At 38.5% G+C, this 27,774-nt stretch overlaps 1 protein-coding gene across 1 annotated transcript; it reads left to right on the plus strand.

Moving 5' to 3' along the window:
• The first annotated feature begins 7,041 nt into the window (after positions 1–7,041).
• slc2a8 (solute carrier family 2 member 8) lies at positions 7,042–26,184 on the plus strand. The gene is made up of 10 exons (XM_041786514.1): positions 7,042–7,434; positions 11,024–11,186; positions 13,999–14,205; positions 14,410–14,509; positions 21,084–21,295; positions 21,537–21,686; positions 23,252–23,360; positions 23,502–23,663; positions 24,865–25,010; positions 25,819–26,184. The coding sequence occupies exons 1-10, from the start codon at positions 7,340–7,342 to the stop codon at positions 25,963–25,965; spliced, it is 1,491 nt and encodes a 496-aa protein (XP_041642448.1). The 5' UTR covers positions 7,042–7,339; the 3' UTR covers positions 25,966–26,184.
• Positions 26,185–27,774: the final 1,590 nt, after the last annotated feature.

Consider the following 27,774-nt stretch of genomic DNA (forward strand, 5'->3'; position numbering starts at 1 on the left):
TCAAGGCCCGTGGTACTGTTGTACCCGGCCCGTAAGATATATCATATCAATATATAGATATATATAGATGTATATCATATCATATTTCTGTTGTAATTGGCCCGCTGGTATGAGGTCTGCAGATGTACTACAGAATAAAAATGTAAACTTGACCTTTTAAAGGTGAAAGAGTAAAAATATTTAAATAAAAAGTCAGGAAAGTGTAAAAGAAATCAATTTATTTTCATTTCATATTTTCAATTTTGCATCTCACCACCAAATTTATTGTTTGACTTTTCATATTTTGACCTTTTAAATTCACAATTTTGACTTTTTACATCAAAATCCAACCTCTTATATCAATAGTCGTGAACTTAAAGTCATATTTTGACCTTTTCAATTCCTGACTTTGACTTTTAATCCCACGTTTTAGACTCACAATCCAAAATTTTAACTCACCTTTTAAACTCATGATTTTGAATTTTATGTAGGCTTAATATTTCAACCTTAAAACTTCCAACTTTGACATTCTATCTCATATATTTAAAATCATTATTTTGACTTTTAATTATGTTTTTGACATTTTGAACTAATGACTTTCATCTCAGATTTTGAGCCGTTAAACTTGTAATTTTGACTTTAAAAATCTGAAAAGCATTTATCATCAGTGCTCATGTAGCGGTTGTGTACTCTCTGTCTTGCGTTGTGTGATGAATCAGGCAAACACTCTCAGCTTTTGGCACCAACATGCCGTTTATTCTGATTCAACAGAAGCACATATGGCAGAGGTCACAAGTACATTTGCACAAGGGCCAGATTTATTCTCAGCAGAGACCCTGGGGGCCGGACTTTTAAATCCACAAAAATTAAAGAAATATTTTGGTCCGACTGAAATATTATGTAGTGGTATTTGTATTTTCTTTCAAAAAGCAGGACATTTTTAGTCATTACCAGTGAGATCCATCCCCCATTTTTGATACTTTTAACCCTGTTTTGATACTTTTTGCCCCTTGTTTCCTCTTCTACCAATTTTTGCAAGATTTTAACCCCTCTTAAACTGCTTTTCCTGCACATTTTACCCCTTCACTCTTTTATCCATTTTTGCCACTTTTTAGCTCCTTTTCATTACATTTTTTCAACATTTAAATCAATGTTCGCCACTTTTCACCTATTTTGCTACTCTTTAATCCCTTTTTCCAACTTTGCCAGGCTATTTGTGCTGTTTTTTACCACTTTTATCCCATATTTGATACTTTTTGCCTCTTTAACCCATTTTTTCCATTCTAACCCCTTTTAACCCATTTTTCCAGCAGGTTTTATCCTCTTGGTTCCACTTTTCTTCATATTTTGACACTTTTTAACCTCTTTTCATTACTTTTTTGCACTATTTTTGACACTTTTAACCCATTTTTGATACTTTTAACCCTTTTTTCCTGTTTTCACCACTTTTTCACCAGTTTTTGTCCCTTTGTGCCCCTCCACAACCCATTTTACTATTTAGCACCCATTATTTTTGTAACACTTGCCAACCTTACCCCTTTAAAGTATGACTGTAAAGTCAGCCCTGCTGATTACCAACAGCTCTCAGCTGGGAGCAGACACCTCTGGTGCACCAAGTTTCCCTAAATGAGCTGAGTGAATTTTCACCGAGTTCATGTGGGAAAAAAAGTCATCCAGTTTTTTAAATCTAAGAAGTCATAACACAGAGCTAAAGCAATAATAATGTATGGAGTTGGAGCGCCCCCTGCTGGGTAAAATGATATAACATCATTGTTGTTATTAAATATCCTGTTACAGAGGGAAACTTGCTCTCCTGTGCTGATAAATCTGTGATACCAGCATGTCAGTAGCTACATCAGCATATCATCCTGACTGAACTGAAGAATCAAAGCATCTGTGACGTACAGTCGGATTAAACATGGGTGAGTTATCGTACCTGTTCTGGCTGCAGGGTGATGGCTTTAGAGAAGCAGGCCACAGCCTTCTCATACTGGGACGTCTCCATCGCCTCGCAGCCGTTAGAGTAACTGGAAATGAAAACAAGTGGTGAAAGTATTTCACAACCCTGTGAGGGAGGAACCGGACTTTTTGTCCCAGCTGAAAACGTCACCGTTTGATTTCCCCACATTTGTACGGAAAAGAGTTGACTTGTCTTTGACAAATTTACCTTTAAACCCATTTCAACTTTTACTAATGCATAAGAATACAGTCAGAAAAACATTATTTTTCAGTTTCATTTTCATGTTTTGACTTTTTTGAACTAATAAATTGACTTTTCTCAGATTGTGAGCCTTTAAACTCATCTTTTTAACTTTTTAGTTTTTTTTTTTTTCATGTTTTTTTACTGGTGAAATGAGGTTCACAGTTTATAGTTTAAAAGGTGACCCTGTTAGGCCCTCAGGTTAGACCTGAATCCAGAATCCGGCCCCTGCTGGGATTGAGTTTGTTCCACTAAATATGTTGAGGCTAAATACTGTACACTGCAAATCAAATCGACGTAAAGTGGACAAAACTGTTTTGTTTTTTGTTTTTTTTTGACTCATTTGACCAAAAATGTCTAGGCTAAAATGCTGAAACTTATCGGGGGACAAAGACTAATTAAATAGTTGCTAAAATAACAAATACTCACTGCTCTAAAGCCTTCTTCTGGATGATCAAGCTCCCCTTTATCCCCGGTATTTTACGTGGTTCGACCTCTGCCCTCTGAGCTGTGTCGGCATCCTGCTCCTGCTGACGGACAACTGATAGAGTTCATATAACGTGAATAGAAACACATGCAGTTTTTTTGATCATAGGGGAGCTATGCATGCATGAGAAACGAGACAAAATATGGTTGAGACTGAACTTTAACTCAGAGACGTTATTGTGTGGATAACTAATGAGACAGTTTGGGTAGGAACGGAACAGATCTCCTGTCCAAAGGTAGCCCTGGAAACACTTCCCTTCCTAAATAAAAAAAAAACACTGAAAGGAGTAAATATTACCGATGAATTCATCAGAGAAACAAAGAAAGTATGGTGAATAGAAACAAAGACTAACAAACTCTATCTGCAGAGTCACAGTTAGAACATATTCAGATTTTAAACGTGATGAAATCAGACAACCTTAACGCATTAACTCTATAAAAGATCCTTCACTTTTATAAAGGGCACAGCTCCTGATGACTTCATTGATAAAGATGTGATTTACTTGTTGACAATTTTACTTTTATTAACAAAGAAAACAATGACAGCATCCTGGCTGAGACCACAACCTTCAAGCCAGCTAGAATAGAGAGAAAGACCAAAGAATGTCTCAGTATGGACAAAAAATTACAACAAGGCTACAGTTGATTTCAGATAGATTTGTTTTAAATGGTCTCCAGTAATATAGGCTCTAGTCACCTCTACCCTTTTTTTTTTAATCTTTTTAAAAATCCTCAGTGCTTACATATTTAAATCTAATTGTGCTGGAAATGTTATCATTCTTAGATAATAATACACTGTGTTGAAGTCGAATAATTTTCAATTTGGTCTCCGAAAAATGTCTGATATTTTATTTCTAAGTGACTTTGCATAGGTAGGACAGGAAGTTGGTGCAGATGTTTTCAATCGGATCAATGCATGTTCAAACTAGAAAAGCACTCGGAGAGTGCAGACCTCCGCCATTAGCTGTATCCCCAATAGTGAAGAATCCTTCAAAAACTTCCTAAATCTGTCCCCATGTACCCCTCACCACTGTATTCACCAATCACTCCCTGGTGACATAGTGAGGCAAAGCATCGACTTTGCTACAGGTGGGCTGTCATAGTGGAGGCATTGCCTGCTGGTCCAAACAGATGCACTGACAGTATCACCCATGGTCTCACTGGATGACTGGAAGTCATGGCAGAGGGTGAATATTCCTCTGTTCCTCCCAGCATTGTGAGTATTCTCGCCACAATTCGCTGTATTTCTCTCTTTTACGCTCTGACTTGTCTCCTCGACTGGGTGTGCGTCTTTCAAGCTCTATAAACTCCAAAACTTTGAATAGAAACACACCCAAAAATGCTGCTGGGATTTAAGTTACTCATGTCCACCATCTCCTGGTGTAAAGTGGTAACAGCGCAGACCTCCGCCATTAGCCCTATCTCCCAATAGTACAGAATCCTTTTAAAAAATTCCTGGATCCAGACGGGGATCTGGATCAGTCTCAAAATCTAATCAGTTCTTCCTTATGTCATTTCTGCCATTTCCTGAAAATTTCATCAAAATCCATCCACAACTTTTTGAGTTATGTTGCTAACAAACAAACTAACAAACTAACTAACAAACCCACCCAATCACATAACGTCCTTGGCAGAGGTAACAAAGAACATTAAAAGAAAGCAACATATGTGCTTACATATATTGATTTATTTTTTAAAAATGCTAAAAATTGTATTTTCAGTATCAAATTAAAGTAGCCTACTCCTTGTACTGCCGTGAGTGCAAACGTTATTATTGGGGGGAAAAAAGAAAAAGAAAAAGAGAAGATCTGGATTTTTTAAATGATGTTTTGCCGTACCAATCATATTCATTATCATATTCCATGTTGTGACCAGGAAGGCCCCATTGTTTATCACATTTATTTTTGCATTTAACTATCAGAGTATACAAAAGCATTTTTCAAGAAAAAACATTCTGGGCTTTAGCCCCATGAGCCACCTCCTCACTCCGCCTATGCTTAGCCTGGCAGACAAACTCACCTATTATCCTAAAAAACACTTAATCTTTTAAATTCATTTCCCAATGAGTGCAAATTATTCAACTCAACGGCTGGCTAGTTTGCTGGAAGAAAACGTTAGCCGGATACGTTAACGGTCAGAGAGTGAGGGCAACTTCAAGCCAAATGTGTCTGTGGTTGTCTTCGTTAAAACAGGTACTGAAGACTAGAAATGTCCTGTTGGTTGTCTTTTTATCGAGCTCTCTATAGAAATTTCATTAAAAAAATCATCAGGAAAAAATATCAAAACAGTAGGAAACTTCCCTCCTCCGTCATCTTTCACCACAGACTCATTCTGTTAAAAATATCCCGCTAAGGTCATCTTTAAACGTTTACAGCGGTTATCTTCTCTTAAAATGAACTAAATAATCACCTTTAGGTCATTTCTCTCCGCAGGTGTTACTATGGCGTCCATCGTTGATCTCTGACCCGTCAAATCTGCAGTTCAATCTGGTCGTTACCATGGACACCAACATCAAACATAACGCGCCAGGCGAGTTGGGGCTTTTATTTTGAAATCCTGTGAGTTTCCTTTCGTGGGTGCTCAAGTTGTAGTTAAGCGTCAGAAAAGTTTACGCTTTTCCCATACCAACATATAATAATACAATACAACAATACAATATAATTTATCTAAAATAAATAAATAATAATAATAAAAAAAAGGACCAAAATCATGACTGTACCCCCACATTAGGCACGTTTAACGATGCACTGATCGCTACTATCTAAGTGAAAGGTGAACAGATTTCGGAAGTGAAAAATGGGGGCGTCTCCAGTCCTGCAGAGTAGTTTTATGTATATTAATAGTTTTGCCGAAGGTATCTTTATTCTGGAACTGCTTTATGTTGACAGTTCATCAAATACTGGAACTAATACTGAAATTAAAGAACCAATAAGCAAATAAAATAGGTTATCAACGTAACTTGTGTCAGTTTACTAAACTTCTGCTACTACTAAACTACTAAATTATGCTTCCAGGACTTTTTAAAAATGTTTTCTTCGTATTATTTGTTTAGTATATTTTTCACCAAAGAGCTGCCATTGTTCTGTGTCGAGATACTGTTAAAAACCAGACATTTCCTCCGTTGTAGCCCCCCGCTAAAAGCATTTAGCTGGTAAAACTCACGTTGATTTTTATTTTGAAGTAACAGCAGACCACTTACATTTTAGCTTTAGCACTTAACTGTTCATCAAAACGCGTCTGGACAATGGACAAAATAGGTACGGAGCCCCAGACATGACATGGTCAAAAAAAAATTTATTGTGGCCACAATACGTGCGCACGAAATACTAATTCATGGCCACAAAATAATTCATGGCCACAAAATACTAAATTGTGGCCACAAATACTAATTCGTGGCCACTTTGCACGAAATACAAATTAATAAAATTGATATAATTCCTGGACAGCTGGGTAAGTAAATCGAGCGCATCTTCCAGGTCGCACCTCCGCCGGTAAAGCAAACTGGCCCTCAATATTCTGTTTAAATGCCTTCGTTGCAATGCCAGGCTTTTCACAATGTCTTTGTAGATCATTCCCAGCCTAAAATAAAATTCAATCATACCCTGTCCATGGTGTAGTTTTAGCCCCTCTACTGCCTCTGCCTTAGACCTCAGAGAAGGTGCGCTCGATTTGTACACCCAGCTGTCCAGGAATGATATTAATATTATTGATCAGCCTAGTATTACGTGCGCACATTAAACCTACTTCGTAGCCATATATTAGCATTTCGTGCGCACTTTATACTTATTTTGTGGCCACAAATTGGCATTTTGTGGCCACAATTTTGCATTTCGTGGCCACGAATTTGTATTTTGTGGCCATGAATGAGAATTTCTGCACGTTATAACGTATAGCTAGATTGTGGCCACAATTCAATTGTTTTTTTGTTTTTTTTTGTTTTGTTTTTTTTGACCGTCATGTCTGGGGCTCCGTAATATAGTATAATATTAATTAATTAATACTAATCACTATTACCGTACTTTTTGTTTCCTGACAGCCAATCAGTTTGAAATAGGTCAGGGGACATTTAGTCTGTAGTGTGACAAGAAGAAGCCCTCTTTTATAATTCATTGTTAAAATAGGGGACATTTCCTGGGACGGTACAAGAGTTCTCAAACGTTAGATTTTGTGCTGTCTCCACGACAAATGTGGACGCAAAACAGCCGTCATCTTGTTTTTTTTTTTTTAAATAAAACTCTTCTCTATAGTTATTTCTAGGACGCTTTTGACTTCTGTTAAGTGTGTACAGACGATGTCCAAGTAACTTCAAGAAGGCTTTTATTCTGAAGATTTCAAAACGGAAATGAATGGCACACTCCTCGCACACGATGATCAGCTGACTGAACTGTTGACAAAGCAAGCTGGCCACTGGTGGAGGAAGCAGGATTCCTTCGCCGACAGTTTCAGTAATGAGTAATGTGGAGTGGTCAGATGGTACCAGCTGATTCAGGTTTATTGAAGTGTACCTGTGGTTCTGGATTCAGCCTCAGTGTCTCTCTTTGACTCTGCCTTAGCTAGTTTTTAGCTCGCGCTATAGCAAATCTTCTTTGTCTTCAGTGAATGCACGTCTCGTCAGACCTTTTATCCATGTAATAGGTGGTCAAGAGAAGAGGAAACCAACAGAGAGCTGTGATTATGGACATCCAGAACGAGAGGAGAAGGCTGCTGGATGGGGAGGAGGGAGATGAAGATCCTTCTGGACTCATGTCAGAGCAGGAGGCTTATCTCAGGTTAGTTTACACACGAGATGGAGCTAGCTGCAGCCAGCATGAGTCACAATAAACCTGAAGGGTAGCTTTTAATGCTGCTGCTCACGCTAAGGGTTAATGAGTCTTCTGTTTATTCAGAGGCTTTGTATCATACCTAGTAAGGATTTCTCTGTTTTATTTAACCATTACCCAACCCTGAGCAACCAAAGAGCCAAATTGTTGGCTCCTCTTTGCAAGAGGCACACTCTAAGTGGTGAAAACTGGAAAGAACAGCTTTAAGTAGCCATAAAAACAAGTTAAAGGTGGCAAAAATGGTCAAATGCAGCAAAAATGGGTGAAAAGGGGCGAAAACGGGGAGAAAGGGTGGAGTTAGGGTCAGAAAGCAGCAACAATGGGTGAGAAGTGACAAAAAATGAGTTTAAAGGGACTAAAATGGGCAAAAAGCAGCCAAGAGTGGCAAAAATTGGCAAACAAAGGGAAATGTGGTATTTGATGTGAAAATTTAGCTTAAATGGGCAAAAAAGAGAAAAAAAAGGGGCAAAAAGAAGTTGCAAAAAATGGCCAAAAAAGTAGGAAATGGCACAAGGTAGCTTAAATTAGCAAAAAACATTAGTGTTTTTTCACCAGCAATGAAATATGAGGGGAAATAAAACCTCAGCACTGATGAAAAATGATTTTTAGTTTGAAAAAAGCCAAAATGAAAAGTTTAAAGGCTCAGAATCTGAGATTAAGAAAACCAAACTTATTAGCTCAAAAGGTCAAAGATGGCATTTAAGGTCAAAACAATGTTTTTTAAAAGGCAAACATGAGATAGAAAGTTGAAATCAGGATATTTAATGGTCAAAATATGAGATAATTTTAAGAACCATCAGTTTGAAAGGTCATAGTGTGAGAAATTTTTACATTTTGAGTTTTGGAGGTCAAAATATTACTTGAAATTTAAACTTGAGGATATCAAAGGTGAAATTAGGGCTGGGCAATTAATTGCAAATTAGATTAAATTGCAATTTGGTCTGCTGGAATTTTCAAACCACAGAAGGTGCAATATTTCTTTAAACTAAAATTTGTGTCAAAATACCAGTTTAGAACTTTTTTGCAGCAGAGATGTTATGCATGACATATCATGAAATCATTGCCATTTTTTAGAACAGTGTCCAAAAAAATCAAATTTTCTTCATTTTTGTATTTTTTTTCTTATTAAATATGAGAATTATATGAAAAATGTAATTCCCTTTAATACAACAGTTCATATCAAATTTGCAAAATGCGTAAAAAAAACATCACATTTTGATATTTAGAAAAAAAAATGTTCTGCCTAGTTTAATTGAATATTGTGTTGTTATATAGTCAAGAATGAATTATTGCTTGTTATTGTTGTAAAATGCATGGCATGAGGAACTTAAGAATAAATCTCATATTAAATTGCAATCACAATATTGGGTAAAAAAATCGCAATTAGATTATTTTCCCAAATTGTTCAGCCCTAGGTGAAATTATGAGATGAAGTCAGAGCAAGGAGCTAAAAAGCATGTTTTTGCTTGTGGTGTGTTCCTATTGAAATGCAGTAAGGTCCCACACATCCACCTCTCCTCTGGGGTGTGCTGCATTGATGCACAGTAAGGATTTTTTTCTTTATCTGACACAGATAAACAATCATTGCCTACTCCTAATGGCTGACACTGAAAATATAATCAATAGTTTTTTTGACTGTTGATTTGAAATAGATAGGGTTAACAGAGGTGGAAAGCAACTTATCACATTTACTCAAACTGCTCCCTGCTGGGACACATTTGCACCATGAGTGAAGTAATCCACTGAGTGAGAGTTCCCACCGGTGACTTCAGGTGTTCCTGAAGGACAGAGAGCATTAGCATGCATTTCCCTGATATGAAGTGGACTCTCATCATTATTCTTGCCAAAGAAAACTCACCGTACCAGGTATTTTCAAGAATTGCTGCAGCTCTGTGGTACTGGAAAATATTGAACACTTAAATGTTTAGTTTCACTATACTAACACTATTTAAACCAGAGTAACTGTACTTTAACTTGAGTACAACAGCTGGCCTCTGGGGGTTAATATGTGGTCCATCCATCCATCCATCCATCAATCCATCTGGGGCCAGGTCGTGGGGGTAGCAGGCTGAGCAAGTCCACCCAGACGTCCCTTTCCCCAGCCACACTCTCCATCTCCTGAGGGATCTTGATGTGTTCCCCGACCAGACAGGGTATATAATCCCTCCAGCACATTCTGAGTCTTCCCCTAGGTCTCCTCTCAGCCGGATGTGCCTGGAAAAACTCCAAAGAGAAGTGACCAGGAGGCATCCTGATCAAAAACTGGCTCCTTTCAACACGAGGAGCAGCGGCTCTACACCTAGTTCCCTCCTGATGTCTGAACTCCTCACCCTATCTCTAAGGCTGAGCTCAGCCACCCACCGGAGGAAACTAATTTCGGCCGCTTGTATCTGCAGTCTCATTCTTTCGGCCATTACCCAGAGTTCATGACCATAGGTGAGGGTTGGGAGGTAGAGCGACCAGTAAATCAAGAGCTTTGCCGCTCGGCTCAGCTCCCTCTTCACCACAACGGTCCGGCACAGCACCCACAGTACTGCTGAGGCTGCACCAATCTGCCTATCAATCTCACGCTCCCTTTCACCCTCACTCCTAAGCAAGACCCCAAGATACTTGAACTCCATCACTTGGGGCAGAGACTCACTCCCGAGGGAATACTACATGAGCAAAGATATTTATAACTGGTTCTAACTGACATCACTTGTGTTCACATTGAAGAATAATTTATACAGTATATTGTGCATCCCTAATTTGCTGACTAGAGTACAGCTGTGAGCCTCCTCAGTTAGTGGTGATACCAGGTGAGGTGCAGGTACTATAATGATTACTCACTGTGGTGTCACAAGGCAGATTCTGACCAGAATGTCAGATTTTAAGGACATAAGACGACCACAACAAGACCTAAGAAACATTATTTTAACGCAGAAAAAAAACTATTTTAATTTAAACAATTTTATATATCACTTAAAGATATATCAATGTACTGTATCTTAAAAGTTAATATACAGCCCTAGTTTAAGCCAAACTTTTATTTATTTGTTTTTTTTTTTTTTGTGTGCCTTGTTGAAAGGAAACCTAGTCTACAGCTGGACTGAGAGTTTAGGAACCAGATCCAGCCGCCCCAACAGCTCCATCGGTCTGCTCGGTTGTGTTGTGTGGGCCAATAAAAAGGGAATATTTGGGATTAGGAATTTCTTCACTCAATCCTCAATCCTTTCATTAGGGCTCAAGTATCTCGTGTTTATTACAAATTCCACAATGTGATCCAGAACAGCCTGCAGTCACACTCCAAATCTGCAGAAAATAATCAGTGTTAAAAAATGTGACTCTTCTGATTGATGCAGTGTTTAAATCAAAAGAGAAAGCTCAAAGAGCGCCAGGTTAATATAAAGTAGAATAATATTGATTCTAAACTGCTCACAAAACAGCCGTCTGCTAGTAACTCTTTAACTAAAACACATAAACGTGCAGACGCTGTTATGTAATCGGCTGAACAGCCTTTTGGTCTGTCCTAATATGTGTCCTCTCTTTCTCTCCACAGTAAAGTAAAGAACAAAAACCTGTTCCTAGCCACGTTCGCGTCCGTTCTGGGTCCCATGAGCTTCGGTTTCGTGTTGGGCTACAGCTCTCCAGCCATCCCTGAACTCAGCAGGATCTCCGACCCCCGGCTGAGACTCAACGATGTCCAAGCCTCCTGGTTTGGGGTACGATGGCAGCCATGATGATTTAATGTTATATATATAGGTGCATCAGAAAACTTAGAATATCAGGAAGATGTTTTTTTTTCCTGTGATTTAATTCAAGGAGTTAAACTTTTATAAATTCTAGACTCTGAGCTCCTTTTCATGAATTCCTGCATCTCTGCTTGTGTCATGGAGTTGATCAGTCCGTGGTCCTGCTGGGGTGTTATGAAGTCCATGTTTTCTGATGGCAGCCTTCAGCTGCTCTGGATTGTTGAGTCTGGTGCCTCTCTTCTTCCAGAGATCCTCTATGGCAGGGCTATTCAATTAGTTTGGAATGGGGGCCACTTCTTGAAGAAGCATCCATAAGAAGGGCCTGAGAGACATTGCGTGATGCTGTGAACAAGTATTCACCCCCCTCCTAATTTTTTGGGAAAAAGTCATTTCCCCCTAAACTTAATAACTTGTTGTTCCACCTTTGGTGGCAGCAACCACGAGCAAGAATTTGTGATAAATGTCAATGAGTCTTTGACATCACTGTGGAGGAATTTTGGCCCACTGAATTGTTTTAATCCAGCCACATTGCAGGGTTTCCCAGCATGCTTTGGCTACTGGCTGTGTGCTCATGCACTGCAAAATAGTAACAAAAACACAGAGTTTTTCCAGATTGACACTTCAAAAAATTTTGGTAGTGCGTTAATTTGAGGCAACATTATTTTGTCCCATTTTTACCAAAAACTTGCACAGTTCCAAGGAGAAACTGTACCCACCTGTTAGGCTGTATAGCCTAACTTCCTGGCCGGTGCAACCAGCAAAGGAAATCAGGATCTTCATAAAGCCTCTCAGCAGATGTAAGCATGGGGGGCTCTAAAATCTCCTGGTAGACGGCTGACAGCGTGGACTCTGGACTTGATAAAGACCAGAGGACCAACAGCAGCTGATGTCATCGACCCCAAACTATTTCTGACTGTGAAGACTGGAAACATTGGACTTCAAGACCTCAAGGATTCTGGGCCTCTCTGATCCTCTTTCAGACTCTGGGACCTGGATTTTAGAATGAAATGCTACATTTACTTTAATCTGAAAACAGGACTTTGGACCAGTGAGACCACAAGGGTCCAAGTCTTTTTCTCCTTAGTCCAGGTGAGACTCTGATGATGTCTGTGGTTCAGGATTGGCTCCACACTAGGAGCACCACACTCGTAGTCCATCTCCTGGACCTGTCTATGTGGTGGATCTTGATCCTCTGACTCCAGTTTCAGTCCAGTCCTTGTGAAGTCCCCCTAAGTTCTTGAATCTGCTTTGTTTGGCAGTCCTCTAAAGGCTGAGCTCATTCCTGTTGGTTGGTCTCCTTTTCTTACCACTTTTTCCTTCAGTCAACTTCCCTGAATCTGCTCTGATCCAGCCTGACCTTTCAGCAGTGACCCTCTGTGGCTTACCCTCCTCATGGAGGATGATAATGATCGTCTTCTGGACATTTGTGCGGTCAGCAGTCGTCCCCGTGACTGTGGTCGTGTGAACTGAACCAGAGTGAGAGGATGAAGGCTCAGGAAACCTTTGCTAATTGGACTTTTCCGAATAATAATAATAATATTCATATTTTCCAAATAATAATAAGATTTATATTATGAGATTTTTGTGAGCTGTATGCCATAATCATCCAAATTAAAAGAAAAATGTTTTGGAATAATTCACTCTGTATGAGATGAATCCAGAATATTTCAATTTTTTTCCATGATATTGTATTTTTTTGAAGATGCACCTGTATATGAAAGCAAAGCAGTTACATGAAATCAAACTCCAGAACAGAAACAATGGATTACATAAACTGATTAAAGTGGCAATACAAATAAGTTAAAAGGTGGCAGTTGATGGTCAAACAGAGGCAAAAAAGGCAAAGTATGCATAAAATGGCAAAAAGTTGCAAAATAGGGCAGAAAGTGGCAAAAAATGGGCGAGAAGTTACCAAACAATGAGTTAGAGGTGGCAAAAAATGACCAAAGAACAACACAAACATGGCAAAAACAAGAATGTAAAAGTGACTAAAATGGGAAAAATGTGGGAAAATGTTCAAGAAGCAGCAAAGAGTGGCAAGAATGCCTTAAACAGTGGAATTTAATGCCACAACACGGCTTAAATTGGCAGAGAGTTGCATGAAAGGGGAAAAAAATGCAGATAGCAAAAAAGCAGGATAAAAGAGGCAAAAAAAATGGTGGCAAAAATGGGCGAAAAGTGTCAAAAAGAAATGGCAAAAGTGGGCTTAAAGCAGTGAAAATTGATTAAAAGTGGCAGAAATTGAAAAAAATTCCAGTAAGGGCGATGGAAATATACAGACAAAAAATAAGGTTTTAAGGTTTTCTGGGGGAACAAATGTCAAATTAAGACATAAAAGAGCCACATTTGGCTCTAGAGCCACACGTTGAGTATCACTGCCCTACAGCCTGCAGCTGTAGGATGAAGCACTGGTTCAAGAAAACTGGTCCTCTTTGCACCGCTCCTGGCCACTGCATATGTGTTCTGTTCTTTCATTGTTATTAAAACTTAACGCCTGCTTATAAAGGCTTTACACCACCAGGCCCAGCTTGTGATTATCGTTAAATTTAATTCCCAATTAGTATTTCAGAAAGAAACACCATAACTTCAGTTAAAACTGTGCAGATATTTGGTCTGTTGTTTTGTTTACTTCATGAAGACTGAACCTTTTTTGGCATTTTAAAATGACATGAGCATCAAAGATCAACATGACTGAATAGTTTTAGTGAAAAGTGCAGCTCTACAAACAGCGAGCTGAAAGATGAGTCAGATTCATCCTGAAGCTTTGGGTTTTGTTCCTTAGTCCATTGTGACGGTCGGAGCAGCAGCGGGCGGTCTGCTGGGCGGATGGATGGTGGAGAAGATCGGCAGGAAGCTCAGTCTGATGTTCTGCTCGCTGCCGTACGTCTTTGGATTCACCGTCATCATCGCTGCTCAGAACGTGTGGATGCTTCACATCGGCAGAGTGCTCACTGGCCTCGCCAGCGGGGTCACGTCACTGGTCGTCCCGGTGAGACGCCCTTATTCTGATCTAGTTTTCTGTTCCCTACACCACACTCCTCTCCTTCCTGAATTATGAGATTTGTCATCGCTGACTTCTGTTTTTATCTTACATCCATTAAACATGGCTCCATAATCACAGCTCTTTACCTTCATTTCTGTTGTTTCTGTTTCTTTTCCCTGTTTACATTTTCCTCCTTTTCTCCCTCCACAGCTGTACATATCAGAGATGGCCCATGAGCGAGTACGGGGGATGCTGGGCTCCTGTGTGCAGCTCATGGTGGTGCTAGGCATCATGGGAGTTTATTTAGCAGGTATGCACATATAGCTTCCATTGTTTAAAGTGGCCTAATCTAAAGTCAGTCTTTATTTATTATTTATCTTTCTCTCAAAGAGGAGAGGTTATAGAAGACAGAAGAGAAAACCTTCTTTTTTCTTCCTTTCATACGAATATCTCTCTCTGACAAGTGACAAGTTAGTTTAGTCTTTATTCCGATAAAAGAGGGAGACAGGCAGCCGACAGTCAGACACATGTTTCTAAACTAACTATACTCCAGTGATACATTTACCAACAAAGTCTGACGTACGGCTAATAACTGCTCTGGATCAATCAGCTCACCGCTGACTCCTCTGAGTTTTATTTTGAAAGGTTCAGCCCTGCCCAAACACCATCTATGGCAGGGGTGTCAAACTCAATCACAGAAGGGGCTGGATTCTGAATAAAGGTCTGACCTGAGGGCCAAACAGGGTCCACGTTTCACTGTCACCCCATATTTCGCCAGTAATAATTAAAGGGGGAAAAGTTAGCAATGATTATAAAGGATTTTGATGTTTAAAATGTGAAAATGATCAGTTAAAAGGCTCAAAATCTGAAATAAAAAGTCAAACTTATTTGTTCAAAAGGTCAAAACATGAAATTAGATTTTAAAATAATGCTTTTAATAGGGGAATATATAAAAAGAAAGTAACAATCATGCTTTTAAGCCAAAAATAAGGCTTAAAATTAAAAATGGTGTGCCTAAAAGGTCAAAATATGATATCAAGGTAGAAATAATAAAATGGAAAAGGTCAAAATATTAGTTAAAAATAGAAAATAATAAATTGACAGTTTAAAATATGAGATTAAAAGTCAAAATAATAAATTAAAAAGGTCAAAATATTAGAAAAAGTCAAAATTATAAGTTAAAAAGTCAAAATATGAGACAAAAAGTGAAAATAGGAAATTGAGAGTTTAAAAAACGAGATAAAAAGTCATAATCATATATTGAAAATGTCAGATATTAGAAAAAGTCAAAATAAGTTGAAAAGGTCAAAATGAGATAAAAAGTGAGCATAATAAATTAGCAGTTTAAAATATGAGATTAAAAGTCAAAATTATAAGTTGAAAACGTCAAAATATGAGACAAAAGGTGAAAATAACAAACTGAAAATGGTCAAAATACTAAATAAAAGTCCAAATAACAGATTGAAGTCATAATTGTTAAATGCAAAATTGAAAATATGAAACAAAAACACAAATTTATTTGATTTCCCACATTTCTTTTGATTTTTACTCTTTATTTTTTCACATTTTATGACTTAAGGATATTTGATATCATCAAGGTTAAGTTTACATTTTTAAACTGGAGGAAATCTGCAGACCTCATGTTTTAGGGCCAGTTTCAATAAGAATATGATATGATCTTGTGGGCCACGGGCCGGATTTGGCCCCAGGGCCTTGAGTTTGACACCCCTGATCTATGGTGCTGCACCCACTGATGTATCCATAAACCGTGATGGCGTGGAGATGTGAACCGGTCTGTCTGACATGTCATGTCACCACAAAGCTCCTCTAGCTCAAACGTTTACGAGCTGTAAATCATTGAGTTTTTCATGATGCAGTTTTTAGCTTTACAACATCTTTTATAATGACAGCAGCTACGTCACCCAGAGCTCCAGACTCAGTGTTTGATTTAAAACTGTAATATCTCCTGTCTGTTTGTGTGCAGTCTCTAGTAATTCACTTTCTCACCCTTTTATTGACCCTGACAGTATTTTGAGTTTAAAACAGCTTTCATCTCTGTTTCCTGACTTGTTCAAACGTCTGGATCAAAGGTTGTGCAGAAGATGAAACCTGGCCATCGTGTCATGTGGTCATCCTCAGATATGATCAGAGTCCTGCGCCGGGTCAGCCTGTGTGAAAAAAGCAGTCTCCAGCTAATCTTGTTAGCTGCATGCCATTCAGTCAGAGGACACTGTTGTGTCACATGAGGAGGGTTGTCTCGTGTTAGAGGACACTGAAACAGATATGTGTTATATCAGGATGGTTGAATGTGCAGCAGAGGTGGCCTTTCTTTCACTGATGCCTACAACAGGAAGTGAAGGTTGATTTTAGAGCTCTGTACTTTTTCCACAGAGTAAGAATCAGAAACCACTCTAAAGTAAATATACCAGGGCACCATGAAGACACTTACAGATGCTCACTGTACACTTAAAGCAGGGGTGTCAAACTCAGTCACAGCAGGGACTGGCTTCTGAACTTGGGTCTAACCTGAGGGCCTACCAGGGTTGATATTTAACCAAAAATGTGAACTTTATATTCCACCAGAAATGAATTATGGAGGTAAAAAACTTGGCACTGATGATGAATGATTTTTCATTTAAAAGGTGAACATGACAAGTTAAAAACTCAAAATCTGAGATAAAAAAGCAAACTTATTAGTGTAAAAGGTAAAAACATGACATTTAAATTTAAAATAATGTTTTTAAAAGACAAAATATGAGATAGAATATTGAAACCATGAATTTTAAAAGTCAGAAACTGAGATAAAATTCAAAATCATGATTTTTAACAGTCAAAATATGAGGTAAACATCGAAGTTACGTGTTTCAAATGTCAAAATATAAAATAAAATCAAAAATCATGTGTTTTTAGGGTAAAAAATGAGATAAAATTTAGAGGTTAGGAGTTGAAAAAGGTCAAAACAAGAGTTTTAAGTCAAAATCATGATTTTAAAAGGTCAAAAAACTGAGATAAAATTAAATATCTGCATTTTTAAGGTAAAAAAAATGAGGAAAAATACGGAATCTTAACTCATCATTGTTTTCTGTATGATCGAGTTGATTGGCCTTCTTTGTCCACTTGCAGGCTAAAAAGTCATTGGCATGTCCTTATTTATAAGGCTTTACTTAATCTGCTTCCATCATACTTTTGGGATTTTATTTGTGTAAAAAGTTCTGGAAGCTCCAGTCTTCGCTCTGTGACTCAGTCACAGGATTTACTTTTGCTATCTGTGCTCAAAGTCGGTCTTGAAGGGTACACAGAGTTTCAGGTACGCTGCTCCTGCAGCCTGGAATCTTCTGCATGAATATTTATTATGTATAGAGCTGGTCTCTTTAAAATGGTTTAGAAGTAGATTGAAGGCATTGCAGGAAGATGCATCAGGATGTATATGTTTTGACTGATGACTTTCTGGTCTGTGACTCTGGATTGGTTGATATGTGTTTTGTTGTGTTGTTGTGTTTAATGTTTCATATCTGCAAGTCGGCCAGGATACTCTTGCAAATGAGATTCTAAGGATGCTTTCACACTAGGGGCCCGGTCCCAGATTCAAGTTCACTTGAGCCCAAAGTCCGGTTCGTTTTGGTTGTGTGAATGCAAATGAACCACGCCCGGGCACCAGGCCTGGGTCCACTTGGGGAGGTGGTCTGGGGGGGCGATTCAAGTGGACTCTGGAACGGTTCGGATGAGATGTTAATGCAACCGCACTCGGATACGGGACAGCTTTATGGCATCATTGTAAAAGCTAAACTTCTTTCTACAGCACTCCAGTTTGTTCACATTTTTCCTCAATAAAGGGTGGAAATCCAGCCAATAAACGATCTGTTGTGACTCACCTTACAGATGAACACAAGTTGGAGTCAGTGAGAGGAGGTGCAACGGCAATAAAAGTCTCCTGTCACCTCAAAAACCGCTGTATCTGCACAGCGCGAGCCCATTTAATCCTCTGAGCTGTAGTAGATGTGCAGATTCGAAGAGCAACGTTGCTGGCATCTTAAAAAGTGATTTTAAATCAATTATGGCTGCAGGATGGACTTTTTGCCGGGTCAAAACAAAAACAATCTTCGCTCAGGTCATGACCCCAGTGGTTGCCATAGTAGCATCTTCTTCTTTTTCCTCCTTGGCGGGGTTGTAAACCAGCTATGTACATACCGCCACCTGCTGTTCAGACTGAGTACAGACGCAAGTGGGCCTGGGCACGGTTCGATGTTGCTAGTGCTAGTCCAAGCCGGGGGGGGGGGGGGCTGTCACGCCTTGGTGCGATTCGAAACAACTGGGCCTAATGTGAAATAAAGCGAAATCAAATAAATAAATATGGGGCTTTTCCACTATGATATTAAACCATTCCGATCCAAACCAAGCCGGGCTGATTTACCAGCACAGAATGGTCCTGCTCTGGAGCAGGGCCCAGGAATATCCACCCCGCCCCCAAGCATCATCATCAAGCATCGATGCCCTGCAGACGTGTTTAAGTTGCATCAAACTTTGAAATATCTGCCAGATTGCTAATAGAAGAAGAAGAAGACCGTTTAAAGAAGGAGCAATGGCCAACTCTTGAACAAAACAATGTTTACTGAAGCACAACCTAACCTTCTCAAACCGACACATCATCAACTATAGATACGCTTCAAACAGGGAGCTTGGTTGTGGGGGAAAAGAAAACTCCACTGTTACATGGAGAAGTAGTTTAGAGTCGCCGTTTAACTTCACATCGATGTCAGATGTAGTAGTGACAGTCAGGGGAATAATTGTTGAAAAAATCTGTTAAATTCAAACTTTCTCCCACTTTGTCACAAACCGACTGGTGCTCAGCTTGGCTCTGGTGATTGTAGAGCACAGGTGTCAAACTCAAGGCCCAGGGGCCAAATCCAGCCCGCGGAACAGTTCAATCTGGCCCACAAGATGATCTCATATTTCTGTTATAACTGGTCCATCAGTCTGAGGTCTGCAGATTTCCTCTAATATAAAAATGTTAAATAATCCTGGATGATTGAAGACATCCTTGTTAGGTCATAAAATCTGAAAAAGTAAGGCGTAAAAATATTTAGATAAGAAGTCAGGAATGTGGTAAAAGAAATTCATTTGTGTTTTAATTTCACATTTTCAATTTAGCATCTCACAATTAGGACTCAAACTTAGGATTCTGACTTTTAACCCCTTATTTATGTGTCATATTTGATACATACTTTTATGATACCTCTGTATAATCAATATGATCAATAAATTACTAAAACAAAATTCTGAATACAATCTTATAAATGATAAAAAATGCCTTCAAATGGATTATCAGTTAGCAGAAACACTGAATTTATCAAATGAGATACAAAAAATATATACAGTGCTTAACAAATGTATTAGACCATCTGTCATATTTGTCTCAGAGACCATCCAGCATCACGAAGTGCTTTAATGTGGACTCTTTCATTTTCAGTGAGCTCTCCACGTTTTACCATTTTGAAGAGGAATGAGGAATTTCAAACTGAATTCCCCCAAATTTGAGCCGTCTCCTTGAGCGGGCTTCTCTGAGAAATCAGAAACGAATCAAGCATAACATTCAACCACTAAAACTCATTTTTCCGTTCAGGAATGCAAGTAAATAACTATCATTTGACATATTAATGTACTTAATGTGCTTTACTATTTTTTCAGTTTTTTTGTGAATTAATGGATAACAATAATAATTATATTTTAGCATTAAAAATATCATTTGGGTATAAGAGCTTCTACATATTGGTGTATTAACCATCGCAGAAACATAAAAAATGATTTTGGTAATTACCAATGCTGTTAATTTAGGGCAGCTGTGGCATAAACCTTACTTTGTTTAGGGTTAGGGTGGTCTAATAAATGTGTTAAGCACTGTATATGTTAAATTTTATGGAAATATGGATTTTTTTGGATTTCAGTAGAAAGTGAAATAAACATTTCAGTTCCAAAAAAATTAGAGTTTTCTGGCTATAATTCACATTTTCAGGCTTTAAGGGGTTAATTTCATACTCTAATTTCATACTTTTATCTCATATTTTCGACTCCAGACTTTGACGTCATAATCCAATAGTTTGACCTTTTAGACTCACAAATGAAAATTTGGAATCATATTTTGACTTCAAATTTCATGATTACGGATTTTATTTTTATATTTTGACCTTTTAAACTCATGATTTTGTCTTCTTTCTAATATATTTACCATTAAAAAAAACATTAGTTTTTAATTTTAATTTCATGTTTTGACCTTTTTGAACTAATAAATGTGCTTTTTTCAGACTGTGAGCCTTTAAACTTACCTTTTTTTACTTTTTAACCTCAAAATTGTTTATCATCAGTGCTAGGTTTTTTCATGTTTTATTACCAGTGAAACAAGGTTGACAGTTTATGGTTAAAAAGGTGACACTGTTAGGCTCTCAGGTTAGTCCTGAATCCAGAATCTGGCTCCTGCTGTGATTGAGTTTGAAACCCCTGTTGTAGAGAATTGAGTGTAAAAATCAGATCAGCAGAGAAATATTTTTAGACGTGAGGAACCCTGGACTGAACAAGGCTCCTGTGTGTGCTACAGCATTTAGTCACAGATAGGAGAGGGTCTGATGTAGCAGGAAGACTGTTTTAAATGGAGACAGAGGGCAAAGAGGCTAGATGCTTAGGTAGTGAATGATGCAGAGATACCTCGATTGATTGGTAGCAGATCATTGTTGACTGATATTTATATATAAATGTCAGATTTAATTCTTAAGGCAAATACCGTGGGTTAGGGGTTTCTCTTTGCGGGGAACAAGTATCTTGTACTTGTTCAGAATCTAGCTGTTTTGCATCATCAATAAAACCTCCCTGATAACCGTGAACTCCTCCTGCAGGTCTCTTCCTGGACTGGCGCTGGCTGGCGATCTGCAGCTCCATCCCTCCGACGCTGCTGATGGTCTGCATGTGCTTCATGCCTGAGACGCCGCGCTTCCTGTTATCACAGGGGAAGAGGCGAGAGGCCGAAGAGGCGCTGCGTTTCCTCAGAGGACCGGACGCCCCCGTCGAGTGGGAGTGTGCTCGCATCGAGGACGCCTGTGATGAGCAGGTGAGTCTGCGGTTGACGTTGGCTTAACTCTGACATTTTACTGAGTCAGCCAATGAGATAAAGCTTTGTTAGTGAGAGGAAAATACTTCAAACATTTCTCTAGATTCTCTTGAGTTTAACATCTCCTTCTATTGTGCCCTTTTCTGAGGCTGTTCTTCTAATATCTATGAAGAATTTAGACTTCAGAGTACTAAACTACAGATGAGGTTTGATCATTTATCGTCCTCTGGTTGTCTCTTAGGGCTCCAGTTTCCAGATGTCTGACCTGAAAGACCCCGGGGTCTACAAGCCTCTGATTATCGGCGTCATGCTGATGATATTTCAGCAGATGACGGGGATCAATGCCATCATGTTCTACGCTGAGACCATATTTGAACAGGCTCATTTCAAGGTAAGGAGGCTTATAATACTTTCATTGCTACTGTCCAGAACTGTACATTTATTTTAGCTCCCTGTTTCTGTGGCTGTTTGTGCTCGTTTATGTCCTCTTGTACTTGTTAAACCTCTGTACATGGGGTGTGCAGACAAATGCATATTTTTTCTTAGGATTAACAATGCTGTCCTCAAAGTGGGTTCTCAGGGCTCAGATCTTACTCACATACCATTCCCCACTCTCCACTGTCCAATCTCAGTAAAGCCATAAAATCTCAAAAAATGAAATGTAATCAAAGGAAATAAAAGTCCTTATTGCTCTACATCAGGGGTGTCAAACTCAAATCACAGCAGGGGCTGGATTCTGACTTTGGGTCTAACCTGAAGGCCTAACAGGGTCAATATTTAACTATAAAATGACGACCTCGCTTTCACCAGAATGGAACTATTGGGGGGGGGGAACTTAACACTGATGATAAATGATTTTGATATTAAAAAAGTCAACATGATAAGTCTAAAGGCTCAAAATCTGAGATGAAAATGTCAAATTCATTGGTTCAAAAGGTAAAAACATTGCATTTGAAGACAAAATAATGTATTATTTAACAGGCAAATATATGAGGTGGAAAGTTGATTTCATGATTTTTGATGGTGAAAATATGAGATAAATGTCAAAATCATTAATTATAAAGGTCAAAAAATGAAACAAAATTCCAAATCAGGAGTTTTTAAGGTCAAGACAATAAGATACAATTCTTAATCATTAGTTTTAACGGTTAAAATAAAATATAAAAGTCAAAGTTAGGAGTTGAAAATGTCAAAATGTGAGCAAAAAGCCCAAATGATGAGTTTTGAAAGTTAAAATATTGCTCAAAACTTAAAATTGTTAATCTGAAAAGTCAAAATATAAAATAAAAGTCAAAATTATGGGATGAAAAGGTCATAATATGAGATAAAATTCCAAATCACGAGTTTTAATGGTCAAAATGTGAGATAAAATAAAAAATGATTTTCTAAAATCAAACTTTTACTTTAAATGTGATTCTAAAAGGTCAAAATATAATACATAAAGTTAATATCATAACTTTGAGTCATAATTGTGAGTTCCAACATTAAAAATATGAAATGAAAACAATTTTTTTTCCATGTACCTGACTTTTAATCAAATTATTTCTGCTCTTTACTATTTCTGTTTTTTTTGACTCATCAGGGATATTATAAATCACCAAGGATAACTTCATATTTTTGTACTGGAGGAAATCTGCAGACCTCAGACTGATGGGCTGGTTATAACAAAAATAGTATATGATCTGGTGGGATGGGTGCAGCCGCACCACGGGCCGGATTTGGCCTCCGGGCCTTGAATTTGACACCCCTGCTCTACATTGTGTATTGTAGATCTGTTTGTGAGCAATAATCCTTAAACCTTGTTTAAAGCCACTTAAAAGCTGTGTTCCCGAAATAGAAACCATCTTAATCTGAAGCAGAAATATTACACACCACTGTGAATGCATTTAAAATCACATCAGAAACAAACAGCAGTAAAATGTTCTATAAATGTTTTGGTTGTGTCTCATCCTGCAGGAGAGCGACCTGGCCTCGGTGATCGTGGGTACGATCCAGGTCATCTTCACTGGAGTGGCAGCTCTGATCATGGACAAAGCCGGGAGGAAAATACTTCTCATCATCTCTGGTAATTAGTCAGATTTGATTTATTAAACATATAAAGTGACCTTGGTGCTGCATGTCTCTCCTCCTCTAGGTTAAGCTCACTAAGGCTGCAGACTCGTTAGTAAGCAGATTTTGTTTCTTTCTTTTCTTATTTCTATTCTAGGTGTTGCCATGACCATCAGCACCACAGCATTCGGGGTCTACTTCTATCTGGTGTCACAGAAGCCCACCATCACCGTACCGACGATCTGGCTTATGGCTGGGTCGGAGCCCCACGTGGACCTGGCCTGGCTGGCTTTGGTCAGCATGGCCGTCTTCATAACTGGTGAGAAATACGCTCCCTCCCATCCCTTCTCTCTGCTTTACTGCATCCGTCTGTTGATTTCTGTCTTTTTCTTCTGCTTTCAAGCATCTTAAAAGCCATATTTTTCCTGTTAGCGGACGTGTTCAACCGCTGATAAAAATATACAACCGGCATCTCCCAGTGATGAGTTGGTATTCGTCTTGGTTCAGCTGACTGTGTAGAGAAAGAAGTAGATACAACATTCAGTCATTCAGATACCGATCATGCTTTAACCATCCGTCTTCAGTGTTGACCTAAAAATTTTTTAACACTTTTAAAGCAATTTTTGCCACTTTTCACCCATTTTGCCATCCTTTAACCCCTTTTTTGCAACTTTCTTGCTAACTATTGCCCCTGTGTGCCTCTCTTTAACACCTTTTCACTACTGTGTCAGGCTATCTTTGCTATATTTCTGCACCTTTTTAATGGTTTAACCTAATTTTTGCCATTCTTTAACCTCTTTTAAACCACTTTTCATGCATGTTTTAGCCCCTTTGTACTTCACATTTATCAATTTTTTTCCTCTTTTCTTATATTTTTGACACTTTTTACCCATTTTTGATACTTATTTCCCCCTTTCTCTCTTTTCCCTTTTTTTGCAACATTTCAACCTCTTTTCATTACTTTTCCTGTCATATTTTTTGTCCCTTTGTGCCACTCTTCAACCCGTTTTGCCACTTATCACCCATTTTTGCCACTCTTTAATCCCTTTTCACTGCTTTATTTGTCCATTTTGCAACATTTCTGCCAACTTTAACCCTATTTAAGGATTTATTTTTTACAAATAATGGCTGGCAAGTAAATTTCTGTAAATAACAATCAAATTTGAAGTCATTCTAAAACTATTTCAATATTAATCATTTTTGGGGTGGGTTTATATCAGAGCTCTCTGCCCCTCCTCTGATTCTAAAATCATAAAATGGTTTAAAAAATTGCTAAAATGGGTGAAGTTGAATTTTAAAAGTAGCAGAAATGGGTTAGAAGTGGCAAAGTGATGGTTTTCTCCCAGTGTCAGATATGCATGACTTCTCCGAGATAGATACAGGAGTTCTTTAAAATCCGCTTTTTCCCTCACAAACACACGAGAATTTAGAAATTAACTATTGATGCTGATTGACAAACATCACGGATTGCTTTGTGTTTTCAATGCTTCCTACATTAACCATTATTATTATGTGTTTAGGCTTTGCCCTGGGTTGGGGTCCGATCCCGTGGCTGGTGATGTCTGAGATTTTCCCCGTCAAAGTGAGGGGGTTCGCCAGCGCCGTCTGCGTCCTTACCAACTGGAGCATGGCCTTCATCGTCACCAAAAACTTCCAGGACATGATGGTAAGTTTAATCTCTAAGACCTTGTACACATGAGTGTGTCACATTTCTGCTGTCCTACAATATAGTTTTTGCTAATTTCAACCCATTGTTTGGCTACTTTTTTTTTTTTTTTTTAATTTTCACCCATTTCTGACTTTGTTTTGCCACTTTTTGCCTAATTTTGCAACATTTTTTTCAATACTTTGATCCTATTTTTGACACCTTTTGCCCATTTTTGCCATCTTCATGATGCCCCAGTTGTCTGGGCCCCAGAAAGCTCTACCTTTTATCCCCCTTATAGGCCACCTTGACTAACATTATTTAAAAAGTCTAGTTTGTATCGATTTTAATGTGGTGTGCCTTGAGATGTGTGCTTAGCCTTAGGTGTGCCTTGGGTGAAAAAAGTATGAAAACCACTGGCCTAAACTGTCAGTCTAGTCTTATTTATTGTCACTGCCATTGACTAAAATGCTGCTGCAGCCTCTCTCCCCTCTCTAGGGTTTGACATTGCTCAACTTTAAACCTTTATCATCAGTCAGCTTTTGCAAATGTTCACTTCTTTCATTCATCCACCTCCCAGTGCGTATTTTAGCAAATCAAGTGCAGGATTGTTCAAAATGCACTGGTGTCACATCAGGTCTTAAAAGCAGATGCTCATGATACATCCATTCTAAATGAGTTACTACAAAATTTAAACAGACGTCTGGTCATTTGTGACCTGAGCTCTAACCGTGGACCTTTAAATGACCTTTTTGGGATCTACTGCAGCTGAACTACATTCATCCTCTCTGATATTCAATGATATTAATGAAACCGTGATGTCTTCCAGAATCTTCTAACCAGCGCTGGAACCTTCTGGCTGTTCGCCTGCATGTGCACCCTCAACACCATCTTCACCATCGCCTTCATCCCCGAGACGAAGGGAAAGACACTGGAACAGATAGAGGCCATATTTAGAGGGACATCAGGGCCTTGAAGGACTGTCGACTCTCGAATGTATATAAAAAAAAATCACAAAAATGGGAAATCTCAGACCTCATCTGTGTGAACTGACTGTTCTCAGGACACTGAAATCTTGATACTGAAACTAAGCTCACTGGGACTCTTTCTTATTGTGGGGTTTGATGTCTCACACAGCTTGAATTACTTGTCAGCTCTGTTAGAAAACACGGCTCCATGAAGGTTTTAACACTCACTTTTTGTATGAATTGTGTCATAAAAGTGTTGATCACTTAAACTTCAAATAAGAAGCAGGTGTGCTGGTTTGGGGATGACGGTTTTGTTTCTTGAAGCCAAAAGAGATCACTTTTCGATTTAGGGGGATTATAAATAGACGTCTCCTCCCTTGTTTGACAGGTTAAATGCAGATCTGAGGCACCTGGCCATATCCACGTTTAGATCAGTGCTTCCCAAACTGTGGGCTGCAGCCCCTTGGTTGACCCCAGAGAAAGTTCAGGTGGACCCACAAGAGGTAATTTACTTTATAAACAGAACCATTCTTTTTAATGGTAATTAAATATTTGATTACATGTTTATTCCCAGAGCACAGCCAGAAAATTTAACTGATGTCAGATTTTTATCATTTATTTTTGCTGATGTTCAGAACTGGTGTCACGCTTTAACTAGTGTTAAAAAAAAATGGTGATATTCCTTTATATAATCTATAACCCCTTGCTTACCCGTAGTTCTTTGCAGATGCCATATGCAGCAGGGGGGTTATGGGAGCAGGAAGTGATTTCTGCAAAGAGAAGCTCTACCAAAAGGCCATGTTTAGAGGTGTTTATGGCTATGCCAAGCCTTTAAATGGCAGAAATATAAACATTCTTAAGCTGTTTTTGTTTCCCCAAAGTAGTGAAATATTCAGGCAAAAACAAAAAACAAAAGTGAATTTAAAGACCTGGTAAGGCAGGAATTTAAACCCCCCATTTGAAAAGCCTGGTCAAAGTGGTCCGGTTTGGTCCAGTCCAATTCTGTCCTGGTCTGATCTTACCGTGTTTCCTCAACTGATGTCCGTCCAGTCTCTCTCATTGTGATGGAAAATCCATCTCTTTTTAGAGATGCAGTTTGGCTCAGCTCAGTAGAGCTGGTTGTTCTTATTTGGTACCAGTTTGGCTTTTTAACCCTTTAAAACCTGAGTTTCTGGACTCTTTTCTTATTTAAACCATAAAAGGCCCAGAAAGTGTCCTGTGAGTACGTGCTTTTGCCCATTTTTCCACAATACTTAGAACTTTTAATATATGGCAGTTAATTACATTTTACAGCATGTTGGGACTTCCGGTTTGTATATGAGACTGTAGACAGCTAAAACGAGGAGCTCCCGGCCGAATAAGTTAAAAAACGGAGAAAACCCTTATAATCATAACTTGACGATGGAAAAATAATTCACATGAATAAAACACATTTTAGTGCATGTTAAGAGTGTTTTAACAGTTTAAAATGAAAAAACACTAAAAACAGGGGAACTTTATGTTAGAATCTTAGTGAGAAAAGGGGAAATCACAGTAATAACCACATGCTGGCTGTGAAGCACAGTTTCTCAGCTTTCAGAAACTGTTTGAATTTTTCCGATAACACAGTCATGCAATTATGGTCATGCAAAGTGTGCTTCAACAGCGTGTCATCGGCGACGCGCTAGGATTTAAAGGGTTAAATCAAGGTTCAAGGTTCTTTATTAGTACTTAAAAAGGTAATTTGTAGTGCAGACAGGAGTTTTTGCATCCCAAAAATAAAAACAAACAACACTGATTCAAAACTCAAGACACAATCAGACAAAATAAATTAAAAA

The sequence above is a fragment of the Cheilinus undulatus genome, linkage group 5 (assembly GCF_018320785.1).
Source record: "Cheilinus undulatus linkage group 5, ASM1832078v1, whole genome shotgun sequence".
In the NCBI taxonomy this organism is placed as follows: domain Eukaryota; kingdom Metazoa; phylum Chordata; class Actinopteri; order Labriformes; family Labridae; genus Cheilinus; species Cheilinus undulatus.